At 43.2% G+C, this 23539-nt stretch overlaps 1 protein-coding gene across 1 annotated transcript; it reads left to right on the top strand.

Moving 5' to 3' along the window:
- The first annotated feature begins 7078 nt into the window (after nucleotides 1-7078).
- Nucleotides 7079-20469, top strand: homer1b (homer scaffold protein 1b). The gene is made up of 8 exons (XM_061071999.1): nucleotides 7079-7381; nucleotides 9537-9668; nucleotides 11182-11271; nucleotides 13803-13951; nucleotides 18927-19083; nucleotides 19312-19422; nucleotides 19519-19599; nucleotides 20278-20469. Exons 1-8 carry the CDS (start codon nucleotides 7079-7081, stop codon nucleotides 20467-20469), a joined length of 1215 nt encoding a protein of 404 aa, XP_060927982.1.
- The last annotated feature ends 3070 nt before the right edge of the window (nucleotides 20470-23539 follow it).

The raw sequence follows: 23539 nt of genomic DNA, 5'->3' as shown, positions 1-23539 counted from the left end.
AACTCCCTAGGCCAAACAGCCTGCTCATTCCCATGAGAAACTAAGCACATTAAGAAGTTGGACAAATTATTGTTTGTGTGTGTGTGTGTGTGTGTGTGTGTATTTTCTACTTAACTAGATATATTTGACAGCCTTACTTAAAAATTACTTTTATATTTTTGGATTTTAGATACTGGATGATTTAACATGCTTTAAAAACCTATTGTTAGAGAATAACCCAGTAGTTTCCAAACTGTGCTTCTGACGCCTTTCAAGAATCAAAGTGAGGGACACATTTAATTTAATATAATCCTGAAAATTCATGCAAACCCTTCTTGTTTATATTATTTGTATTGTGTTTTATGTTACTTTATGCTGTTGTGAGTTATTTGTGTGATGCAACATGAACAACTGATCAATTCAGAGGAACCAGAGGATGGTCAGAAATCAGATATGCACATATGACAAATGCAATTGGTGCATAAATTAGTGACTTTTGAGAGAAGTGACAAATATACAATGTCGATTCAAAGGCTGTCAAAAACAATTATTGACAGATAATAGCCCAAATAACTCTTGGAGCATGAATTGGATAATTAGTTTTGTCCCTTTATTATTGAGCTGTGTCATACTTAAAGAGATAATCATTATCCTCTCACCACTATAGCAATGGAGGGGCGGGTGGAGTGTTTGAGCCCACAAAACTTAGATTATGAGTGAATTTTCATTTCTGGGTGAACTATTCCTTTAAAGACACACCGGTTACACATTCACTGCACGTAACAACACACGCCTCACTTTGAGCTGCAGAGCAAAGTATGTAATCTCATTTTGCAGCCTTACAGAATAACATTGTCTCCAAGCCTATGGGTGAGTGGGCACAACTTCCCATTAAACTTATCATGAAACAACCTCAAACATCGAATGGCATTGGTCCCTTGAGCGCCGAGTGACGTCACTGCGGAGGACGGTGTCGTGACGTAGGCAGTTCGATACTGACACTGATCTGAGTGGGAGGGAAGCGGTTGCATCCATCTGCCAGATGTGGAGCGGCTTTTTTTGGGGGGGGTGGGGAGGGGGGGGTTGCACATAGGGTTCCTATTAGATCAATACAGCACTGAGAGAGGGACACAAGGCACATAGAGGCTGCAGTAGAATGTAAGTCATGCGAACATTAAAACAGCATTGGTAAGGGGCTCATTAACGCACGTATCAATTGGTTTCTGCAGAGGCACAACCGATCGCTTTTCATCCAAAGAGCTGCATCAATCTTTATTACAGGAGCGCACCGGTGACGCTGAATGTGGGGGAGAGCTTTGAAATAGCTGTAGTCTGGGCGAGAGTGGGGGGGGTGTAGCCTGTGAACCCACGGTAATGAGGGAGGGAGGCGAGGAGGGAGGGAGAGACGGAAAGAGAGGTGGACAGTTGTGATGCTGTCTGTGCGTTATCTGCTGCCTAAATGAGGGTTGTCTTTTCCCAGCTCAGGCGGCAGGGCTCTTCCACCCTCCCAGCGACCGGGATCTGGCATTCACGCTCGGCTACAGCAGGGCGCACGTCGAGTCTCCATCGGATCCTTGCGCTGGATCTCCCACAGCCCCTCTGCTGCTGCTGCTGCTGCTGCTGCTCCATCACCACCGAACGACCCCCAGCACCGGAGGAGAAGAGGCAGCAGAAGAAGAAGCTGAGATTTCCGTGCCATGTGCACAGCGACATGTATGTGTGATTTCACCGGCGTACAGCGGCGAATGGAGCGGCTGTCATCAAATTCCTGAAGACGCACCGCACCGATAGAGGGGAGGCTGTCGTGTAGAAGAACCGAGAGAGAGAAGACCTTCATACGCAGCAGCAGCCAATCCGAGACATTCATTTTGTCTTTTTCTTTATTTTTGCCAGTGAGCAGGATCAGTGGTCAACTGTCGCTCTCCATGTCAACCTTAACAATGGGGTAAGTGTGATTATTATCCCACAAAGGCTTGACTGTGAGATCCGTTCGCCACCTCATCCTCTCTGTATTCACATCAGCTGCATGCGGCCGCCTCACACCATATGAACTTCCCTGCCATGGAAACCACAACACGCATAATAATATAATAACGCGGGTGCATATGCGTAAAACACCAGGCCGTCTTAACACGAGGGCTTGTGGCGGTGGCACATATTTGCCGGGCGTGTGGCTTAGTAATGAGCTTGTCATGGCCGTCATGTGCGGCACAGGGAAACAGCCGATTCTGATGTGTATCATGAAGGAACTTGTATCTCTACCCTCACGATAAGATCAAATATGTTCTGATGGGTAAAATAGAAGCCCGCCTCAGGATCAAGACAAATGCAGGTGGAGAAGTTCCATCATCAAACTTTTTACCGATCCAGATCTGCAGGGAGACTCTCCAGGTTGCCTGCATAGGAAAGTTTAAATTGGAATTTACAATCTGAATTCCTCAATGCTCCATATTTATTTTGCTGCCTTGTAGAACAATACGAGATTGGATAATGATGCTGTTTTTCCTAGGCCTCTCTGTCCCACTGTTTACTCCCCACCTACATTATAGACAGTTATGTAATTCTGAAAAAAGCCATTTGTAACACCAGCATCTCCTCCTCAAATATTCTCACGTAGAGGTGCTGTGGTCTGATCTTCTGTAGGATGCTTGTCCTGCTCAATAGGGAAGGTCTGCGAACCATATTGTCAAAAGCAGGTAAATGGCAATATAGCTACAGTGCTGCACAAGGCTCCAGCGACAGAAAGTGGCTTCCTGTCTCTATGGCAGCACGGTGACCGCTGCCATACACATCCTCAACAAACAGACACCCATCAGTGAAGTATCTAGCCTGGTGCGCAGCGCTGCTCATTTGCATGTCCCCTAACCCTGAGCTCAGCGGTCCATTCCCCCCACCAAGCCTGCCGTTCATTAACAGCTGTCTCCTGCAGTTCATTGTGATTAATTGCACAGCAGGAGGTTAACAATATGGCACAGGCATGGTGCGATTTCAAGGCATCAGCCGAAACTCCTGCATTAACTATTTACAATACACTGGAGGCCTCTCAGGCGCCCACTCTGCCCTCCTACAGTGTGGGCAGCACACATCATTCAGCAATCTCCCACTCAGCCCCAGCTCTCCACTGAGCTCTGCCACACTGGTGACTAACTTACTGTTATGCAACTGACTCAGTGGCTCAATTGATCCACAGCGGATTGAAATATAAACTCTGTGATTCAAAGCACAAAGCTGGAGTGTGAACATGTGCAGGTGCAGGTGAGATGAGAGCGAACATGAAGTGGGTGTGTGCAGGACTGCTGTCTTGCTGCCTGTCTGGCAGGAATGGCACTAACACACAGATAGAGTCATATTTCACATACGGCCTCGTGGCTCAATACCAAACCGCTTACAGGTCTAATGGTAACGACACGGAGGAGAACATTAGTGTTATGGGATGAGAACAGGAGATGCCTATCAACACTCTCTCTGCTGCGCTCTCACTTCCTCTGGCAAACACAATCAGTGCTCAGACGGACTCAGCTTCTCTCCCTGTCTTTGCTCGTGTGTGTGGGTGTGTGAGAAAGAGAGCGAGTGTGTGGTGTACAGGCACATTTTAGGTCATCCCTGTAGATTGGGGCAACAGGGAGCCTTCTCATTAATTACTCCTCTCTACCTTGAATAAGATCTACTGGCTGTCAAACCTGTTGCCGTTGAGTTAATGAAAAAGACAGGAAGGACAATTTCAAGAGAGTGGAGGAGTAGAGTTGGAGGTGGCGCGGGAAAGTGAGATCTCCTGAGATGATGCATTACGCTTCAGTTTCACCATCAGCGTCTGTAGAAAGAGGGGCAGCTGCATAGTCAAGGGGGACACACTGAAGTAGAAAGAAAAATGGAGTTTGTGTGTGTGTGTGTGTGTGTGTGTGTGTGTGTGTGTGTGTGTGTGGGTGTGGGTGTGGGTGGGTGTGTGTCTGTGAATGCCCTGTAGGCAGCTGTACAGAGTTGTTCACAGATCAATATCAGTGTTAACATAAGGAGAGTTGAGGTGAACACCAAAAGCTCAACATAGTACAAGTTTTTGTAAATTTTACATCTTTATGTACAATTTTACAAAGTCCATTAACATCCCGGACATTTTTCATGGGGTCTATTTATTTGGTAAAAACTATTCACAATTAGAGCTACTACTCCCAGACAAATGTGGACATTGTTTCTGACAAGATATGTGGGGACAGAACTATCTCAACATCTGGGCAAATCAAATCACTAGATACCACGAGAAGTATGTGAGAATGTTCTGTGTACTGACCCTTTAATTCACATCACACATCAGCCAGTCTGTCTTTATATCAGTCCACCTGTAGTGACTTTTCCATAATTTACCCCAAGTGTCATTTTAGAAGCTGGTATCATTCCTTATTGCATCGCTGAGGAACTCCAACTAAAAGCTGTCCACCAAAACTATAATTAAAAATTAAAGGAGCATTAAAACCTCAGTTTTCTTATAAACAAATAATTTCACGTTATATATATATATATATATAAATAAAAAAAATTGGATAGTTTTACAATGTACAATGTAAAGTAAAATAATGTTATATATTGTAATGTAATAATATAACGTTACATTGCGTTATGTTACATCACGTGTTATGTTACACTTAATACTGTGAAGTCGCAGCAGACCATGAGCCGTTGTTACGGCTCAGGAATGGGTTTTGCTACTATATGTTAAGTTACATTACATTATGTTACTTTATATTATATGACATTCAATTATTATATTATGTGTGATGGATGGTGCACTATGACCAATAGCTATTTGACATTGTAACTTTCTGAGCGTATAGATCTGAGCAGCCACAGTTCATCTAATTGTGTGCACCTCCCAGTTTAGAGCTTCCCACTTCCTTCATCTTCTCCTGCGAGAAGATGGGTGGATTCATCAACGCTCAATCTTCTCCTACATTCATCACCTCCTCCACGTTCCTCCTCCTCATCCCTCCCTCCTTCTCTCACTTCATCACTCTCTCTCATTCTGTCTGCCCTCTCTCTCTCTCTTTCTCTCTCTGTTTTAACATTCACGTTCCATCACCTGCCCTTGTGTGACGCAGTACACTCTGCATACTTAACACCTCCTCCTCCTCCTCCTCCTATTTTTCCTCTTCCTACTCCACACTTTCTCCATTACCTCTCATTTGCTCCCGACTAAAACCACCACTTTTCTTACACTCGTTTCCAGCTTCCATTTCCTCTGTGTCCTCCTGTTAATGCGGCGGGCAGCGATAGTTTTCAAATTCACACTCTTCACGACTCCTTTATGCAGTGATAGAAGTTGGATAGCTTTTCTATCTTCCTCTCTTCTCCCACATGCTAGGGCTAGACATCATTGCTTTAGTGTGAGAAGATCAACATGGTCTGAGTTGACCCCCTTGGGATTGCATTTCACTTGCAGAGTCTTGTTTACATATTTTTTCAAAAGACCGCTGTGGGAGCAAGTCGTATAACTTTCACGTTATATAAACTTGCTTTTAATGAGGTAAAATACACACAGACATTATCTTTATTCAAAATTTGTAAGAAAGCAGCATTCATCATTTCGTTATTTATTGCAATGTGTTTTGAGAGTTCACTTGTAGGAGTAGATATTGCCTATTTGACAATTGGTGGGTTTCATTCTGGAACTAAAGTGTTTGGCTCAGGTGTTCGTGTAAAACTCAAAGCACAAAAACGCTGTTGTGTTTGGTGCACACACACACGAGAAGCTCAACATTTTACCACAGCTCCATCAAATTATGCAATGAAACGCGACGCCGGTTTGCCAAGCGGCTATTGCACAGATCATACAGTCAGGCCGTGGTTGTGTGATGTGTGCCGGGAGAGAGTTGAAATGACTCACAGTTCTGCCACTTACGCTGCTGTCGATGATTATGATAATTCACAAACAGCACTCCACAAGCGGCTTTGTGGGACGGCATTAATCATCCCAGATTCACTCTCTGCCTTCCCATACTCCTCAAATTCCAAATCATTCTGTCTCTTCCTGCCTATAACTTCCCTCTTTCTGTCTCTCTTTCTCCGTGTCTCCATGTTTTTCTTTCTTTCCCAGTCTTGGCTAATCACACTCAGGAGGGGTGCTGCTGCTGAATTTTAATATTAATTTATACAGCAAGCCTTTTGATGTCCCCCATCACCCCCTCAGTGCAGTGTAAGCACTTCTCTATCTCCTGCTCTGCCAGCACTGCCAGCCCAGAATATCTCCCTCTGCACCCTGTGCTTTGAGTGTGTGTGTGTGTGTGTGTGTGTGTGTGTGTGTGTGTGTGTGTGTGTGTGTGTGTGTGTGTGTGTGTGTGTGTATGTGTGTGTACTGACTGTAGATATTACCCAAGAAGCTCCAACAATACTGGAATATATGAGGGAACTGGAGGAGCAAACCGTCGAGCAAGGGATAAATGGACGAAAGAGAGAGGGAGTGAAGGTTACGTGAGAGTGACGGGTAAATGGTTGGTCAATAAAAAAACAAGAAAACGAAAATGACTCTTATACAATCCCCAACAAACACAAATCAGGGTGAGTCTAAACTCAGGTTTAAGTATCACACAAAGGTAAATAAGGAAGCAAGTCAACTCATCTGAACCCGTCATGGATTTTTGATCTTCTCCTCTTCACACATATACTCACATATTTGCATTTATACATATTCATAGGTTCATCGCAAGGATGTTTATGAATTGTGTGTGTGTGTGTGCGTGGCAACTGCAGCTCTGTGGGGTGTGTCTGTGGTTGTTAAGCATGGCCTACTGTCTATATTAAGCCTTGAACCCTCTCGTTTCCCCCCCTGTGCTCCCGAGTGTGACCCTCGCTCAGAGCTGCAGGCATTCCCATATCAGAGCAGTGAGAGTCGAAGCTGCATTACACAGGGAGAAGGACTTTCTGCGGGAGAGCTGCACGCACTGCACGCACTTAGTGTGTAGATTTGAGGGATAATGTGTTAGCAGACGTGTAGATTTAACATGTATGTGTGAACTCTGCTGTAGTCGAGGGTTCATTCAGCTTGTTGTCTTTGGATACAAGACTATGAGTGTGAGCAGTGGTCCTTTGCCTTTCTTCCCGTGGTGTAACTATGGAGGATGGCGAGTTGGAAATCCGGTTGCCAGGGCGATCTGACTCCCCTGTGGGCAACAGGAGGTCCGATGGCGGCGGCGGGTTTGGTGAGACGCTGGTGCTGCGGCACAAAGAGGTTCACCACTTTTTCTTCGCCCCCTTCAGGGAGCAGCCCATCTACAGCACCAGGGCCCACGTCTTCCAGATTGACCCCAACACCAAGAAGAACTGGCTGCCCACCAGCAAGCACGCTGTCACAGTCTCCTACTTCTACGACAGCACGCGCAACGTCTATCGCATCATTAGCCTGGACGGCACCAAGGTGAGCAGTTGATTCAGATTGTTACTGTTCACCTTTCACACACACACACACTTCTTTATACGTCTCCTGCTGCATCCACCCTTTGTGTTATTTCTAATTTCCGCCAGCTGGCATGGTTTTATTAAGGTGTTCCAGATGTTTCTATTTAATCACCTCATCACACATCACACATCCTTCCAGGAGATTTTCAGTGGGACTGTGATCTACTGAGTGTTAATGGTGTTAATAAGCTCTGCACTGGAATCTAATGTGCAAACACATCTCAAAAGAGGTCAGTGTTGCAGCCCGAGACCGACGACTCGTGTTTCATCCTGTGCCTGCGTGCATCTACTGTATTTGTGCATGTATGTCTTAATGTCTCAGGTTATTCTTGTTAGAAATCCAGGAAGGATATTTCTGCTGGGCATGGTGTGATGGAAGATTTTATACTGGGACGGACCAGTCACACACATGCACTCTGCCCGCCAGATATGGAGACAGGGAGGGGGTAGTTTAAATGAGAGAAACAGATGACGGAGTGAAAAGGATGTGTGGTAGAAGGAAAAAAAAACTAAAGAAGGCTGAAAAGTTTGAAGCCAGATAAGAGTTAATCTTAATAGTTTCAATTAACAGCCATAATATTGTAACTATCCAATGTAGAATTACCACAGGCTACGAGAAACAATGTTATATGAACCTGTAGAAGCCAGGAGTATATATGATATCTACTGTGTTTTAAGACAAACATGTCTTATTCACGATGTTAAGGAGAAGTACTGAGCTACCCACAATCCTCGGGTGTAATAGCGACGCCTCTGATTTAGGGAGTTCACTGTTACCATGGTAATGTTAACTGCATCTTCGAAAATAGTGTTGGATACGCAATATTTGGATCGTTCAGTGTTACTACACCAGGTATACTATACTATACACAGGACAATACGAGTTTTTTGCAACACAGCATTAACAAGGTTAAATTCAAGAGGAGAGGTATCATTTGAAATGGTATATGGGACACGTAGTTCCTTCTTTGTTTTCCAATATTTAGTTTTGCTCCAAATCAAATGTTTTATGATCATGTTGCATGCAGTAGCTGTTCGGCCGGGTTTATATAAGGATTTTCTGAAACGCCAATGGAGAAAATGAATGACAAATTTACTTCTGGAACCAGAACCGTTGCGCTCAATAGACACTTGATCCCTGATTTCCACACACACTCTCTGACTGCTACTCTTCTCAAAGTCATTGTCGCGTATTGATGCCAGCCAGAATATCAGCTATTACACAACACTGCTAATTGAACAGCCATTAATTTGTTCTCTACTTGTGTTACCTAACAAAGGGAGTAGACTTATGTAAAAGCAATTTCTATTTTTGTTTATGGAAATTAAAGGATCTCAATACTCCGTGACCAGATGTGAATATATACTTTCAGTCATTACTTGATTTAATTGTTTATATGCCAATAACAGATTGTTGATCTAGTGAGTTTTTACCACAGCCGGATGGTGTGTGTTGGACTGACTCAAAGTATATGTATTTATACATTTTTTCAAACCATTAACCATTTACTTTGTAAATCCTTGTTTTACTTTTTCCATGTCAGCCATTTCCTTTTCCAGTTTTGGAGTTGCTGGTAGAGTTACCAGCCACTCTACCCCCTATGTGTATCTCTTTAAAGTTTGTTGTGTTGTAATGATGCTGCATCACCGACTCTGCAGCTCAAGGCTTTCAAAGTCACACTGAGCCGCCCTCTGTTCACTTACAAACATGGATGTTATCGTGTTGGTGGGCGTGAGCCTGACGTAGAACAGAAGCTATATAATTACTGTTCTCTCAGGCCTCCCCTCCGCACATGCAAAGAAGCACAACTCTCACAGTGCTATTTGTTACAGTCTATAAAGCCTCCGAAAATTTTGTGAAATTCTCAACGCAATTACTCAGAAGCCCCTGGTGACGAATACAGAGACTTTGCTTTTTCTCAGATTTAGTGCAAATCCAAAATTATCCAGTTAGCAATATTTCTTAATAAATAACGGAGCAGAGAGTTATCATCAACATTTTTCAAATAAAGAAGATAGTTATCGATTAATTGTCACACACACACACCTACATGTGTGCACTGCAGTAATACAGTTACAGAATACATGCTAAGTGGGTTGTCTCTGTCTTGCAGGCAATAATCAACAGCACCATCAGTCCCAACATGACGTTCACAAAGACCTCACAGAAGTTTGGTCAGTGGGCGGACAGTCGGGCGAACACCGTCTACGGCCTGGGATTCTCCACTGAGCATCATCTAGCCAAGGTGCCACATGCACACACACACACACACACACACACACACACACACACACACACACACACACACACACCTCTAAGCATCAATCATGGTGGCTTCTCTTTTCTGCTTCTCCCTCACTCCTTGAGAGAGGAGGACGTGTTAACTTTAATTTTACTCTAGTTGCTATAGTTTCAGTCAAAGTGTAGAATCTGCGTGGCAGTTTGCTGTGAGTGTTTTTGAAAGTTATTAATATGTGTGTGTGTGTGTGTGTGTGTGTGTGTGCGTGTGTGTGTTTGGGTAGGTGTTGGATTCTCTCCTCTGCAGTATGATTAAGCTCTGTCGTGAACGGAGGCTCACAGCATCCCCACACATTTCACACACACATGTCCAGTGTATAATATGAAATGTGTTTTTAATATGAGTGTATGGGTGTACATACACTCATATTAAAAACACATTTCATATTATACACTGGACATGATGGGTGGAGCCAGTGATGCTTCAGATTTATAAGGACAATCCACCAATTTTACATATTGGTTTATACTGGTTCAGTCCTTTAATGAGAATTGTCTCGTGATCTTGTGCATTATACATATATATTATCTTGTGTTTATAAACAAACCGTATAAGTGCCTGGTATCATATTAAAGGTGTAGTTTAAATTGAAGCTTCCATCATCGTCACACTCCTGAAACACTTACACTGAGAACTACTGGGTTTATTTCACTGTACCAGACCTATTATATTGCACTGAAGTGAAATGATATTGAGTTACTGATTGCAGCTCACAGCATGGCAGACACAGGACTGGCTCCATTAGAGCTGTCAGATCTCCTCACCACTCAACTCTCTTTACATCTGTATGTACTGAATAACTCTCTAAAACTGTGGGAGTGTATTGTTGGCAGCTAACCACACCCTGATGGGACATCAGGGATGTTTATATTTGCCCAAAGCCCCTCAGCTGAGCTCACCTTACCTCTCCAAGCTCACTGGAAATATCTTTGCACCCGACAAAAATAACCCCACAGATCAACTTCAGCCACCGGCAACTATACTCATTAGAAGGAAACTATACGAGGAAACGGCCGAGTGGCACAGTCTGCTTTGTTCATGTGTGTGTGTGTGTGTGTGTGTGTGTGGGTGCATATGTCTCTGATAGAGAGGTGACTAACGGTGACCTAGTTAGCTCACATTTCTGCTTGGGCATTATGGGTAGGGGCCATCTTTTCTAAGTTCAACTGTGGGTCGTTATTGGCAACAGATTCTCTACGTCCTTCGCCTAGCCACACAGTTGACCTATTACACACTGATCTGCGTATGTGTGTGTGTGTGTGTGTGTGTGTGTGTGTGTGTGTGTGTGTGTGTGTGTGTGTGTGTGTGTGTGTGTGTGTGTGTGTGTGTGTGTGTGTGTGTGTGTGTGTGTGTGTGTGTGTGTGTGTGTGTGTGTGTGTGTGTGAACATATGGCTTTACTGAACAGATTAAACCTCATTTGAATTAAAGTCCATACTGATATCTGTCCTCTGTGTCCAGTTTGCAGAGAAGTTTGCGGAGTATAAAGAAGCGGCGCGGCTCGCAAAAGAGAAGAGTCAAGAGAAGGACATGGCCTCGTCTCCTTCTCAGGTACGTTCACTACACAATACCCTAACCCCGTTGGTTGTAGTTGTGGGTTACTTCCCCTATTTCATACCGTACTGTGAGCATAAGCCATCTCCCTATGAAAATATATGTAAATGAGCTTAATCTACTCCACAGCCATAGATACCCACCTCCTTAATATGGCAATCATGCAAAGTTAACTGAAGTAATTCCCGGATCTGCCTGTTTATCAGGTTCCATTCCAAAATTAAATGAATTTTCCTTCCCCCATGTCCCATGAAAATCTTTTGTGTAATTTTGCTTACAAACAAACCGATATACAAACCAACCAATGAACCAATTAACTGTGGTGAAAACATATCTTCCGTGGTGGATGTAACAAAGCTGTGTGTGAGCTCACCATAGTGGGAGAACATAATTAGCTGTATGTTGTTATTTGTTTCTGTAGGGTAGCTAATAATGAAGTGTTTTAGGGCATGTAGATGTGTCTGAGAGAAAATTAGCTTGTTTCAGAGGAGAATCCCCAGAGAAATCTCTTTTTTAATTTAAAGGCTGCTAACAGGCTTCATGTCCTCCCCTGTTCATTATGGAGGCAACAGGAGCCACCCCCCACCGCGCTGCGGCCTATTACTTGTGCTATCAATGCGGCGGCCCACGTGGGCTGAAATGCCACAGTACCTTTGCGCTTCCCCATGGGAGGATGTTTTTTAATGAAGCCAAGTGGACAGCTTTGCTCTCGTCGGGGGTCGAAGGCTGCACGTGTGCACGCTGGCCGGCGCAGTTCGCATGTTGCTGGAAGAGGAGGGACTGGCGTTGCATTGTGCAGCCTCCCTGCTATAAGCCTGCAGCAGAGCACTGAAGCTGCCTGCTCTGTTTCACCACTGAAAGTCAATGTTTCACCCACATGCCTTCTGGCTCTTTCTAATCTCCCCATCTTATCTTTCTCTACTCTAAAAAAAGAGACGAAAGAGAGGAATTGTTCCGATGAAACGAGATGAGAAAACACGAAGCTAAATTCTATGTGCTGGTCCCAGTGGGCCAGACCCCAGAGGAAAATGTGTCCGGAACAGATATTAAATGGTATATTAATGAAGGTTGAGTGCAAAATGTAGCGCCCGCCATAATCTTTCTCTTATCTCGCACTTCCTGCTTGTCCATTAGAGACGTAGAGGCAGTGTCATTGTGCTGCTGCATTGTGCCTGGGCCCAGAGTTGTAACAGCTTTGTTTTATGTACGCGCAGCAGCTAAATGATTTGTCTCTCGTATAATTCTGTGCTTGTATGGGATATAAAGATAAGCATTAATCTACAATTTCCCACTGTCATAGTAAGCTATTTAACGGCCTATAGGCATGTGGAACCACAGCAGTAAGAGCTTTATCACTGTGTGAGACACACACACAGAAGATTGTTTATGTATGAGATTCTTATTTTTATCTTGTCGCCATAATTATTAAACATTTTGTATTATTACCTGTGAGTTAATCATAATTTATTGGGTAATGTAGGTACAGTCCCTCGGTGGCAAAGGGCTGAAACAATTTGTCGACAGAAAATCTGCATCAGTGTTGATAATTCTGCACAAGAACAGCTTTGATTAACGTCTCAAACATGAGAGTTTAGTGTTTCTCTATTACATTTTGTGTTTGAATCATTTTAAAATAAACTCATATCTCAATTAATTATGAAAAATAATCCACAAGTGAATCACTAGTTAAAATCTTTGTCACTCCAGACAATAGCGTCTGTCATTATTCATTATTCAACTACAACACAGTTCTTATTCTGTGTAAAAACAAATGACTGTTCCTGCTTTTGGTAAATGCTCCGTTTCCTGTTCGCATGATGCTGATGCTCTGGATCAGACATACATTTATTTATGGAAGTTGCCAACGGGAATACTTAATTGTTGAGCTCTTAAAATATCTATATCTTTAAAACTTTTCTTACTAAGGTTTTATACATACAAACATTGCAGATATGTGCTCCACACAAAAAAGCTAATATGACATAATAGTTAAATAAACAGACTTATGGATGCAAAACAAATCTGTAAATAAAGCATTAATACATACGTATATCATGTAAAAAAATAAAATATAACATAAATATACAAAAGGGTTTTTTATTGCTCAATAAAAAATCATTGCAAATTTCCATAGTTTTATTCTCCATACGTGTTAGAGTCTTCATATTTTCTTTGAATCCACATAGAAATCCGTGGAAATTTGGGAAATTTGGGAAGTCAAAGTTATGGTTCTCACCTTTAAAATGTGTAATAAAATGTAATACTATGATTGAATTTACACAATGTATTATATTTCAATCGAGTCCAAATTATACTTGAATGGATGCTATGGTAAAAAGTGTGTCATAGATTCTGGTTTAACGTTGCAGAATTTGTTTTCAACAACTTTGTTTTCAACAAAAACTGTACATAGATAAATTGGATATATATTGTGTAAATGTGAAGAGTGATAAAAGGATTAGGATTTTGCAATCATGTTCGACATCTTAACCGACAGTAACAGCTGAACACCTCTGTGTCACGTGCAGGAGTCTCCGGCTGGTGAGCTCGCGTCACCTTTGACCCCACTGACCCCGCCCATGGAAACCATCAACGGCACGGATGACATCTGCGACTCGACTCCCAACTCAGACAGTCGCCCAGAGCCGTCACAGAACGCACTGGCCTTCACACACAGGTACACTCCACAGCATGGTGCCGTGGTCCCAGTCCCGTGTTGTCATGGTTATTATAATAGAAATGTTACAGCATTTACTGCCAAATATCACACACACCACACACTAATATAGATGATATGTAATAGTTTCTCTCAGTTTACCCATATGTGTGAGGTACAGAGGTGCACACCTCTCGCGTTGCCTGGACGTGTGTGGGTGTGTGTGTTTGTGTGTGTTTGTGTGTGTGCGTGCGTGCGTGCGTGCGTGCGTGCGTGTGTGCGTGCGTGCGTTCGTGTGTGTGTGTGTTGCATGTCAGCATGGTTGTGGACTCCCTCTATTCACCGCTGCTCTCTCGTGTTTTTCCTCTCCAGGGAGCAGTTTAAGACTTGTCGGGTCTGCTCTTTCTGATAGGGATGTCGTTACAAGTCCTGACAACTTCCACATCATAACTACACAAAGCATATGACAATAAAAATATGACATAACTCAGACAAATATGCTCAGCCACAAGCGTTCCCAAAAAACAAAAGCCTGGTCGCAGGTCAATGAGTGGGAGAGTTATGCAAAACCTGCAGCTCTGCCTGGTTTTACTAACTGATAGAAGCTCCAGTGAGGAGGGATATGGGTGCAAGGACATTACAGGACTATTTCTTGAACGATCTCAGTGACACTCACATTGCGTCACTTCACGTGGACCAGCAAGACATGAAACTAAGTGTTTCTCAGGAAGTAGGAATTATTTGTTGAATCTGAGCATGCTTTTAAACTCACCTATTTTTCATGTTTGCCAACTGCAATGCAACGATATCTTATAAAATTGTGAATTCAAAACTTTTGACTTTTATGTTGTTTTATGCATTATAGAGTATGTGACCTCTATATGCATGCGGCACTACTGTTGTATACATTCCTTGTGTCTATGTGTTCTGTTTGCACAATGAATCTGGAAATGAATGATTCCTGTAACTTGTGACTGTCAATACTGGAACTTCACATACACTTAATAATAATAATAATAATAATAATAATAATAATAATTAACTTTATTATATTCACTTATATAGCAGTTTTCAAAAGGGCTTCACAAACAGAAGAACATAAACATTACATACACTAAATTATGTAAGATAAGGGGGTCAAAGTGCAATGTAAATATTTGTTACTGTGCATAATGGATTTTTGAAGAGGTGTGGCTGTGAGGTTCATCACTGAAAAAGGTCAATGACGCGTTTATGTAAGACTTATATAACACACTGTGGATAGTGGGTGGCAGAGAAAGACCAAGACAGACAGACACCAGACACACAGTGCGTGTGCGTGTATGTGTGTGCGTGTGTATGTGTGTGTGTGTGTGTGTCACTAGATCTTATGTACAGACTTTATACAAAGCCCTTGTCTTTCGCTTGTTCTTCCCCTTTCCAGTTTCTGACTCACACATGAACTGAGGAGGCTCACAGCATCCCCACACATTACACATTACACATTACACATAACACATTACACATTACACATTACACATTACACATTACACATTACACATTACACACACACACACACACACACACACACACACACACACACACACACACACACACACACACTGTAGGGCTTGGACAATCAGTTTGAGTCGTTTTAGTAAATTAAGTGATGTTTTTTCTCTGGAAAGGAAATGTTCTGTCGTTTTATATCCTGTCTCTTGTAGTTGACTGTAAACCCATTTCAAATTTTTACAAATCTTCTTTTGTAAAATCTCTGTAATTTGTGCCACTTTGATCATTTCTCTTTACTGCGATTCTTAATAATTAAAGATATCAATCAATCGCTTAATGTATTATCTTTCTTATTTGGCTAACTCTTGGTGTTTGAGTGGAGAACCTTCCCATCTTCGATATTTAAAGATCATTTAAGAGACCTTTAGAGATTGACTGAAGTCGAAATGCCTAGAAATCCTCACCGCAACATCACAAACTCTGTGAGGCTACACAGATCTGTGGAGAGAGAGCAGGATGTAGAGAGGACACCCACTGCCTGCTGCAGCCTTGCTGCTGATATGTCTATTAATGCTGCATGCGTGGGAGAGGGTCGACTCTCGGCATTTGCGATGGCAAGTATGGATGTAACAAGCAAACCTCAGTCTCACATTTTCTGAGAGACATATGCAACGACCATCCAGATATTTTATCCTTTCTGCTTTTACTGTGGCTTCATCAGCCTTAAACTGTATTTGGTGACTAGTTGTAAGCATGTAGTTTGATGGCCAGAAGAAAAGAATAAAACATTTTGTAGTATTTTTTTGTGTGTTTATTTGTACACATCATCAGACCCACGTAGAAATGCCCCTGAAAACAGAAATCTGGTGTTTTTTCTCTACGTGACGGTCTCAGTTTGTCTCTCTGTCATGTGTCTGGAATTAGCTGAGGACTTATCTGCACAGCGTGTACACCACGCTGCTGTGTGGGCAGGTATGAGTGGGTGCAGAGGGCAGAGGAGGAGAGAGAGCTCTATGCAGCGCTGTGAGAGGGGATTGTGTATCGCAGGATGTGGGCGTGTTTGGCAGGTCTGCAGTGCACTCGTTTTGAATCGTTGTCAGAATGTTATAAGACCTTTAGTTGGGGCTGGCTTTGCTGCGTGTGAATGGTCGTCTAGTGGTGGAGGATGTAGGCATCTGTTGGCGGATTTGCTCTGGGCTTGTGTGAACGGGGATGATGCCGATGTCATGCGTCAGGATGCCGCCTGCATCCTCCGTTCCTCCGGTGCTGCCATGGCAACTGCTCTGCCTCCCTGCCTCTTGAAGGGCTCCATGATGAGAAAGAACCTACCTGATAACGCGCGGTGGTCAGCAACACGGTAGAAACATGGAAAACTGTAGAAAATCTTTTGTGTCATACAAGTTGATGCTCTGTGTGTTTGTTTGAATTTTTTATTGAGCCTGGGAGGAGAATTATCTTTGTCATTGTGAAAAAGTAAAAGACACTAAACAAACTGTTGATGTTTTATTCATTGAAGGTGAATTAGCAGTGTGTACAGTATATACAGCATTCAGAATAAAATACAATAAAACAAATTAAAATAAGACAGAAGTTACATTAATCAGATGGAAAATGCTGAAAACACATAACTTTTGTAATCTTCTGTATTTGACAGGAAACTTTTGATTTCTACAGTCTGAGACTTTGAAGATCTGAATTCATTTTATCCAAGCATGGTGAAAAAAGTGTTTAATAATTTCATCCTGGTACAAACAAGAACTTATTTCTTCCTAAGTTCAACATCACATGCTTTTCTCCCAAATGGCTATAAATTGAAAAAAATAGATCATAAACAGAAACTAAAAAGAATCAATAGCTAGGATAAATCCTCATGATAAATGATTGTTGTCTCAATAATCACATCATCTTTACAAAGAGAAGTTCAGCGACACAGCAGCAGCTAACTTACCCTCCACGTCTCACACACCCTCCGCTCTGCTCACCCAGCATCGTGCTCAGGTGCCCTCCTGAAACCTTTCAGCCAGCCTCATTTAATGGAGACGAACGCCAGTGTCAAAACTTCTTGCACTCTTTCCTCTCCTCTAATTCTCCCTCCGTCGCTCTCACTCGCTCTCTCCGTCCGTCTCGATCTGCACATCTTGACGTCTCTCCCGCTCTCCTGCTCTCTGAGCTGCTGTGTGGGGTTTATACATTGGCGGGGCTGCATGCTTTGGTGACAGCATCCCTCCATGTGTGTACATGTGTGAGTGTGTGTGTGTGGTTGTGTGTGCATGTGTAGGATGAAGTGTCGTTTCCCTCCCATGCGTCACACACGCAGACACACTTGCACTCACAGAGGGGGTGGCTGTTGCGTAAGAACTGAAGGCGCCGTGGGAGTCCTGAGTGAATTAGATCTGGGCTTTCTCTCTTTTACACTCCACAGAGTGGGTGTTATGGCATAGTGGAGAATGGCTGCAGTGTTTGAGCGTATATACATGTGTAGGTTCCATGAGGGGGCAGAACAAAAGTGAAAACACTGTTCTGGGTCAAACACATAGACTCATCACTCCTTGAACGAGCTCAGCTTCTTTTTTGTGTTTGCCTGTGAACGTGTTTGCACCACTCTTAGGGATTACTGTGAGGCATGTGGGAGTAGGCGCTCCTTTTCAAAGGTACTTGACTCCATGTCAGTACTCCACAACATGTAGATATCTGAGTATACACCTGCCCAGGTCAGACATTATGTGAGAGTCAGAGTGGGCTTTATATAAAGCTAAATCAATGCCTGCAATGCTCAGATCTAACAGGGGAGATTCACAGTGGAAGCATTTCTCCTTCATACATACATATATCTAATATTACACTTTAACACAGTTTTTTTCCCCCTCCAGCCTTTTCCTCCCACACATGCCACACATCCATCTGGAAATCCAATCACTTCTTCCTTATCTCTCATCTAATTTCCCCCTCTGAGAGTAGCTGGACCAGATTAGGCTCCAGCCAGTCTGAGGGTATAATCTCAGATTACAACTCATGTGGCAGACGGCTGCTTTCACAGCTTCTGTCCGGGAAGTGCCACCCTCCTGCCTGAGTGCCCGCTGCAGCCTCCGTCAACTTTCAGTGTTGGAGGATGGATGGACGGATGGATGGACATACTGTATAACTGAATGGTTCAAGACTGTTAACACAAAGCGCTTGTCTGGATGGATGGATTGATTGGTGGATGGATGACTTAATGTCTGGAGGGTTGGATAACTGGATGTCTGGATGGATGGATGGATGGATGGATGGATGACTGAATGTCTGGATGGATGGATGGATACTTACAAATTAGAGTAGTTCTAATACAGTATTTGTGTGAGTTCTTGTTAAAAATTAACCTTCACAGTCACCACTTGATGTTGTCAATTTAGAACAGACATCACAAATGTACACATTTACACAGTTTACATCCGACATGAAACTATACTCACTTATAATTTTATGTTACTGTTGTGGTAACCTGACATCTCTTTGTGTTTTGCAGCCCCGCCATGACAAAACATTGGGAGGCTGAGCTGGATGCACTAAAAGGGAACAATGCCAAACTAACGGCAGCTCTGCTGGAGTCCACAGCCAACGTCAAACAGTGGAAACAACAACTGGCTGCCTACCAGGAGGAGGCCGAGAGACTACACAAACGGGTGAGGGAAGGGACACGGGAGTGCCTGCTTGTTTTTTTTATGTGTGATACTTTTCTTTTCAAAGCAAACAGGAGGGATCATTTGGAAAAGATTGTGTGAAGTCTAGATGAGGGGATGGGAGTCATGAAAAAAAAGAGGAGAAATGGGTGTAAGCAGGAGGGAGAGTAAAAAGAGTTAGTCTGGAAATTAAAGATGGGTCATTTCACAATGTCCATTTCCTCCTTTCAGGTGACGGAGCTCGAGTGCCAGAGCAGCCAAAGCCCAGCGATCAAATCTCAGAAGACTGAACTCAACCAAACCATAGAGGAACTGGAGAATACGCTAAGGGATAAAGAAGAGGTGTGTGTGTGTGTGTAGGTTTTTGTGTATTTGTGTTTGTGTTGGTGTGTGTATGTGCATGTTACACATCCTTATCATCTAATTACTGTCCTACAGGAAATGGAAAAGTTAAAAGAAGAATTGGAAAACATGAATGACCTGATGGAGCAGAAAGACACCCTTTCCCAGAAACTTGAGGTGAGTGAAATGAAACTTCAGTTGGGACCACATTTGTCAAAAAATAATTTAATTTCAGTAATTACAAGAAACTTATATTTGGTGGTATGAATCTGCCCTGGGACTTAACTTCCATTTCACATTGCACACGAGGAAAGCCTAAGGTTGGGAGAGCACACCTTCCTACCCTTACATGAGCATTCGTGGAAAGTGAGGCAGGGAGAGCGGCAGCTAAAAGAACAGAGGAGGCATCAATAACAAAGCATGACATAGATTAGGTCGGATTCAGTATACAAAGGAGGTGCTGGGGTGGAGGTGGGTTGAGAAGTGGCTTGCAGAGAAAGCAGAGTGCATAACATGAGCTGTGCCAATTGAAAACATAGGAGGAGATCATAGCATGGAGATCTGCTGCTGTCAGTTGACATACTGGATTGTGGCTGAGCTGGACTTTATGAACTAAAGGCAGCGTTTCCCTGTGTGTGAGACTTCTTTAGACTTGGGGGGGACAATTGCTCATGTTAGCGATGGTATGTTGTTCCACATTCTGGTTTCCTTGATGCATCACGTCTACATTAAACTCTTCTGCATAAGACATCAGCTGCTGCCTGAGTTCCCCTTTCACCAGCCTCCAGAAAACTTACATCACAGTAGGTAGGCCTCATATTACCCACCTCATAGACACTGCCTCTGTTTCTCCAGGAGACCGATCTGCGCAGTCGGGTGCTGGAGGAGCAGCTGGCGGGTGCAGAGCAGCGGCTGGAGGAGAACCAGGAGGAGCAGGAGAATTTCAGAAAGAGCCTGCGGACGCTGCTGGAGATGCTGGACGGCAAGATCTTTGAGCTGACGGAGCTCAGAGACACCCTGGGCCGGCTCATAGAGGAGGCCAGCTAGAGACAGGGCTGCCCGATCTTCAAAGACAGAGCCATATGATAATTGACACCCCCAACTCAACCGCATCAATCCCACCCCAACATGCCCCAATGTTTCTCCTACACCCGACACACACTAAGACTGAGACCCTGCACTGCCCCGATTCTAATTTTGCTCAAAAAAGGGCAGCTAACTCCCAGTTTTTAACCTTGCAGGCACCGAGCTCCAACCAACCACAGGCACTCCTGTCGTTCAAGACAATGCAGGGACTACCTCATCTTGGCCTTCTGATTGGCTGGTGTAGAGGTAACCTTGGTTGAATTGATCCTGTCGTTGAGATGCCAGCCACACACACACACACACACACACACACACACACACACACACACACACACACACACACACACACACACACACACACACACACACACAATCACACACATATACATGCACACACACACTCTCACCAAGAGTTAACTTGAGAACTGTGCCTCAGTGCCATCTGCTGTTTGACTGGGAGAGCCGCACCACAGATTGCAGCATGACAACATCTCTCTCTCTTATACACACGCACACACACACACAAACACACACACACACACACACACCATCTCTAAACTGCCCCCCCACAAGGGGAATGTTGAAAGTCATGTGGAAATAATTGCCGTTAAGACTCTGCAAGAACTGCGCCAAAGCTGCCAAATCCCCCCGAAAATATTGTCCTCTAACTAGCAGATGCTTTGATCCAAAGTGACTTAATGTACAGAGAAGTGCTGAACACAGAGAGTCCCACGTTTGAGCCCGGGCTGCCAGCGGAGTGTCACTGGAAACAGAATTAACGGATGGCTCTGTGTACCAGCCTGGACACACTGGGCTTCTCCGAATTAGAGCTTGCTTTATGCTTCTTGAGTGAAAATGAAAGACTGCAATGTATCCACGGCCTATTTAAAAAGAAAAACCCAACATGATGGATAGTGTTCAATCTTCCAGAGGCATCGCTCGTGCCACACAGAAATTTTAATGGGCACACGCCCTTGCTAGATTTGATGTGAGAATTCCTGTATCCAGACTGCTTCCACCGTCTCAGACAAGTGACCTATCTTCCTGCCAAGCTCAGTGTGGTGTGTGTTTCTGAACAAGGCCTGACCTTACAACAAGACGTGTGCCTTCAAAGCGCACGCAAGTGGACACGTGTTTGTATATAATTTGTGTGTGTGTGTTTTGTGTAGTGAGAGGAAGACCCTGTTTTTTTTGTTTTGCTTTTGGACATCAAGGCCGATACACACACACACTGAGCAATACCAAACAGGCTCTATAAGACACCTCTATCTCATTCTATCAGGTACTCTACTCAGTGGACTCATGCAGATAAAGGTCAAACGCAGCTCAGTTGATCGCCCCCATGTCCGACAGAAAGTGTACACAACCGTTGACCGCGAACCTGTGTGGCAGCCCTGTCGAAGTAGTGCGTCGTGAAGGGCTTACAGAGCGTCATCTCCATGTTCGTAAATCTCCACCCTGAAGCAGGCTACAGATATTCACTCCCCACTGGGTGAACACTAAGAACTGTACGCAGTTTCTATTTGTTTTGTTTGATACATAGAATATAACACTGATCATATAATTATAGAACTATATAGGACAACTTTCTACTCATGATGGCATTGTAAATGAATGGATGAATAACACAAATGCAGTAACACCCTGCCGCGGCTTATTGTTGTGTATTAACCAATGGAAAAGTATCGCATAGTATAGTAGAGTAACTAGTCTGGAGGTAAACAATGAAACACTCCTCAATATCTGTTTAAAATGGCATAGCAACACAATGTAAACGCAGTGTTAAATGTTCTGTACAAAAAATATCCACATATAAAGCGGCTCCGGTAAGAGTAAAATCCAAAACTGCATCTTTAAAAAAAAATCACGAGAAATTCGAAAACGCTATATGCTCATATGAAATGCTGCTCATCCTGCCTTTCAACTGAGCACCCTGTTTACACTGTGTTATTACACTATTGTAACTCCACTATATACCCAGAGATTTAATCATTAAGTCCTATAGCCCAGCAGAACTCTATACGTAAAACATTAGTGTAGTTAGTGACACAGCAGGTTAATACACTGGAATAAGACCCATGTAAAGGGAGATGTTACCTAGTTTTTTTTCTCTTCCTGGTTTAACTTTGGCAGTCAAATGTCAGAGATGGAAAACCTTAATATTAATGCTGTTGTTAAATGAATGCCTTTGTACAGTAGTGGATAAGAAGCTTTTCATTCTCCTGTTTTGTAACTTATGGTATTTAAATGTAGGTATTATGATTATTATGATTATTGTATTTAGAGGTATGAGAAGACTGGCAATATTTTTGACTATTTAAAGTAATTTTGAACTCATGATATTAAAGAGGTACCTCAGGCTGAAGATGTTCGTAGATTGGTGAGACTTGTGTGTATGCAGGTGAAAGGATTTGACTGTTTATTATTTAATTCTTTTATCTTATTCAAGGGCATGGTCTTTCAGTTTGAGAGCAGTAATAATAGATTTTCTATTCAGATTTTGTGATGCTTTAGCTCAGACACACTCAAGTAGCCCCTGCATTTGGTTTAATTTTCTCTGCTTGTGCTCAAGCTGCATTTGCACTCAGATCTTTGGTAGCTCAGTTCTTGGATTCTTTATTCTGCACAACAAGTCTGTCAAAATTCCCCACCAATATAACAGGAGTGCATGAACCCGGGTTAAGTAACCCCCTGTACTGTTCTCTCTCTAAAACAAAAGAAGAGCTAAGGCACCCACAGTGAGGGCGGGACAATTTCACCCGACAACACAGCACATGCCATCTATTCTATTGTTTGGGAATTTTGACAGATTTGGTGCACAAAACAGACCGAGAGCAAAGGAGCAGAGAAGCAGCAAGTGTGAGGAAAAGAGCTGAAGCTGGAACACAGGAAATCCAAGCAGCAAAATATCTGAGTGTAAAAGCACAAGCAGAGCACAAGCAGAGCAAGTGTTATGGGGCTATTTGAGTGTAAGTGCAGTGTTTTGGGAAAAAGCATCACGAAACAAAGTCAAGTGCTGCTCTCAAGCTGA

This window comes from Limanda limanda, chromosome 5 (assembly GCF_963576545.1).
Source record: "Limanda limanda chromosome 5, fLimLim1.1, whole genome shotgun sequence".
NCBI classification, from domain to species: domain Eukaryota; kingdom Metazoa; phylum Chordata; class Actinopteri; order Pleuronectiformes; family Pleuronectidae; genus Limanda; species Limanda limanda.
The sequence above is the reverse complement of the archived record's forward strand: the minus strand, read 5'-3'. Positions and strand labels throughout refer to the sequence as shown.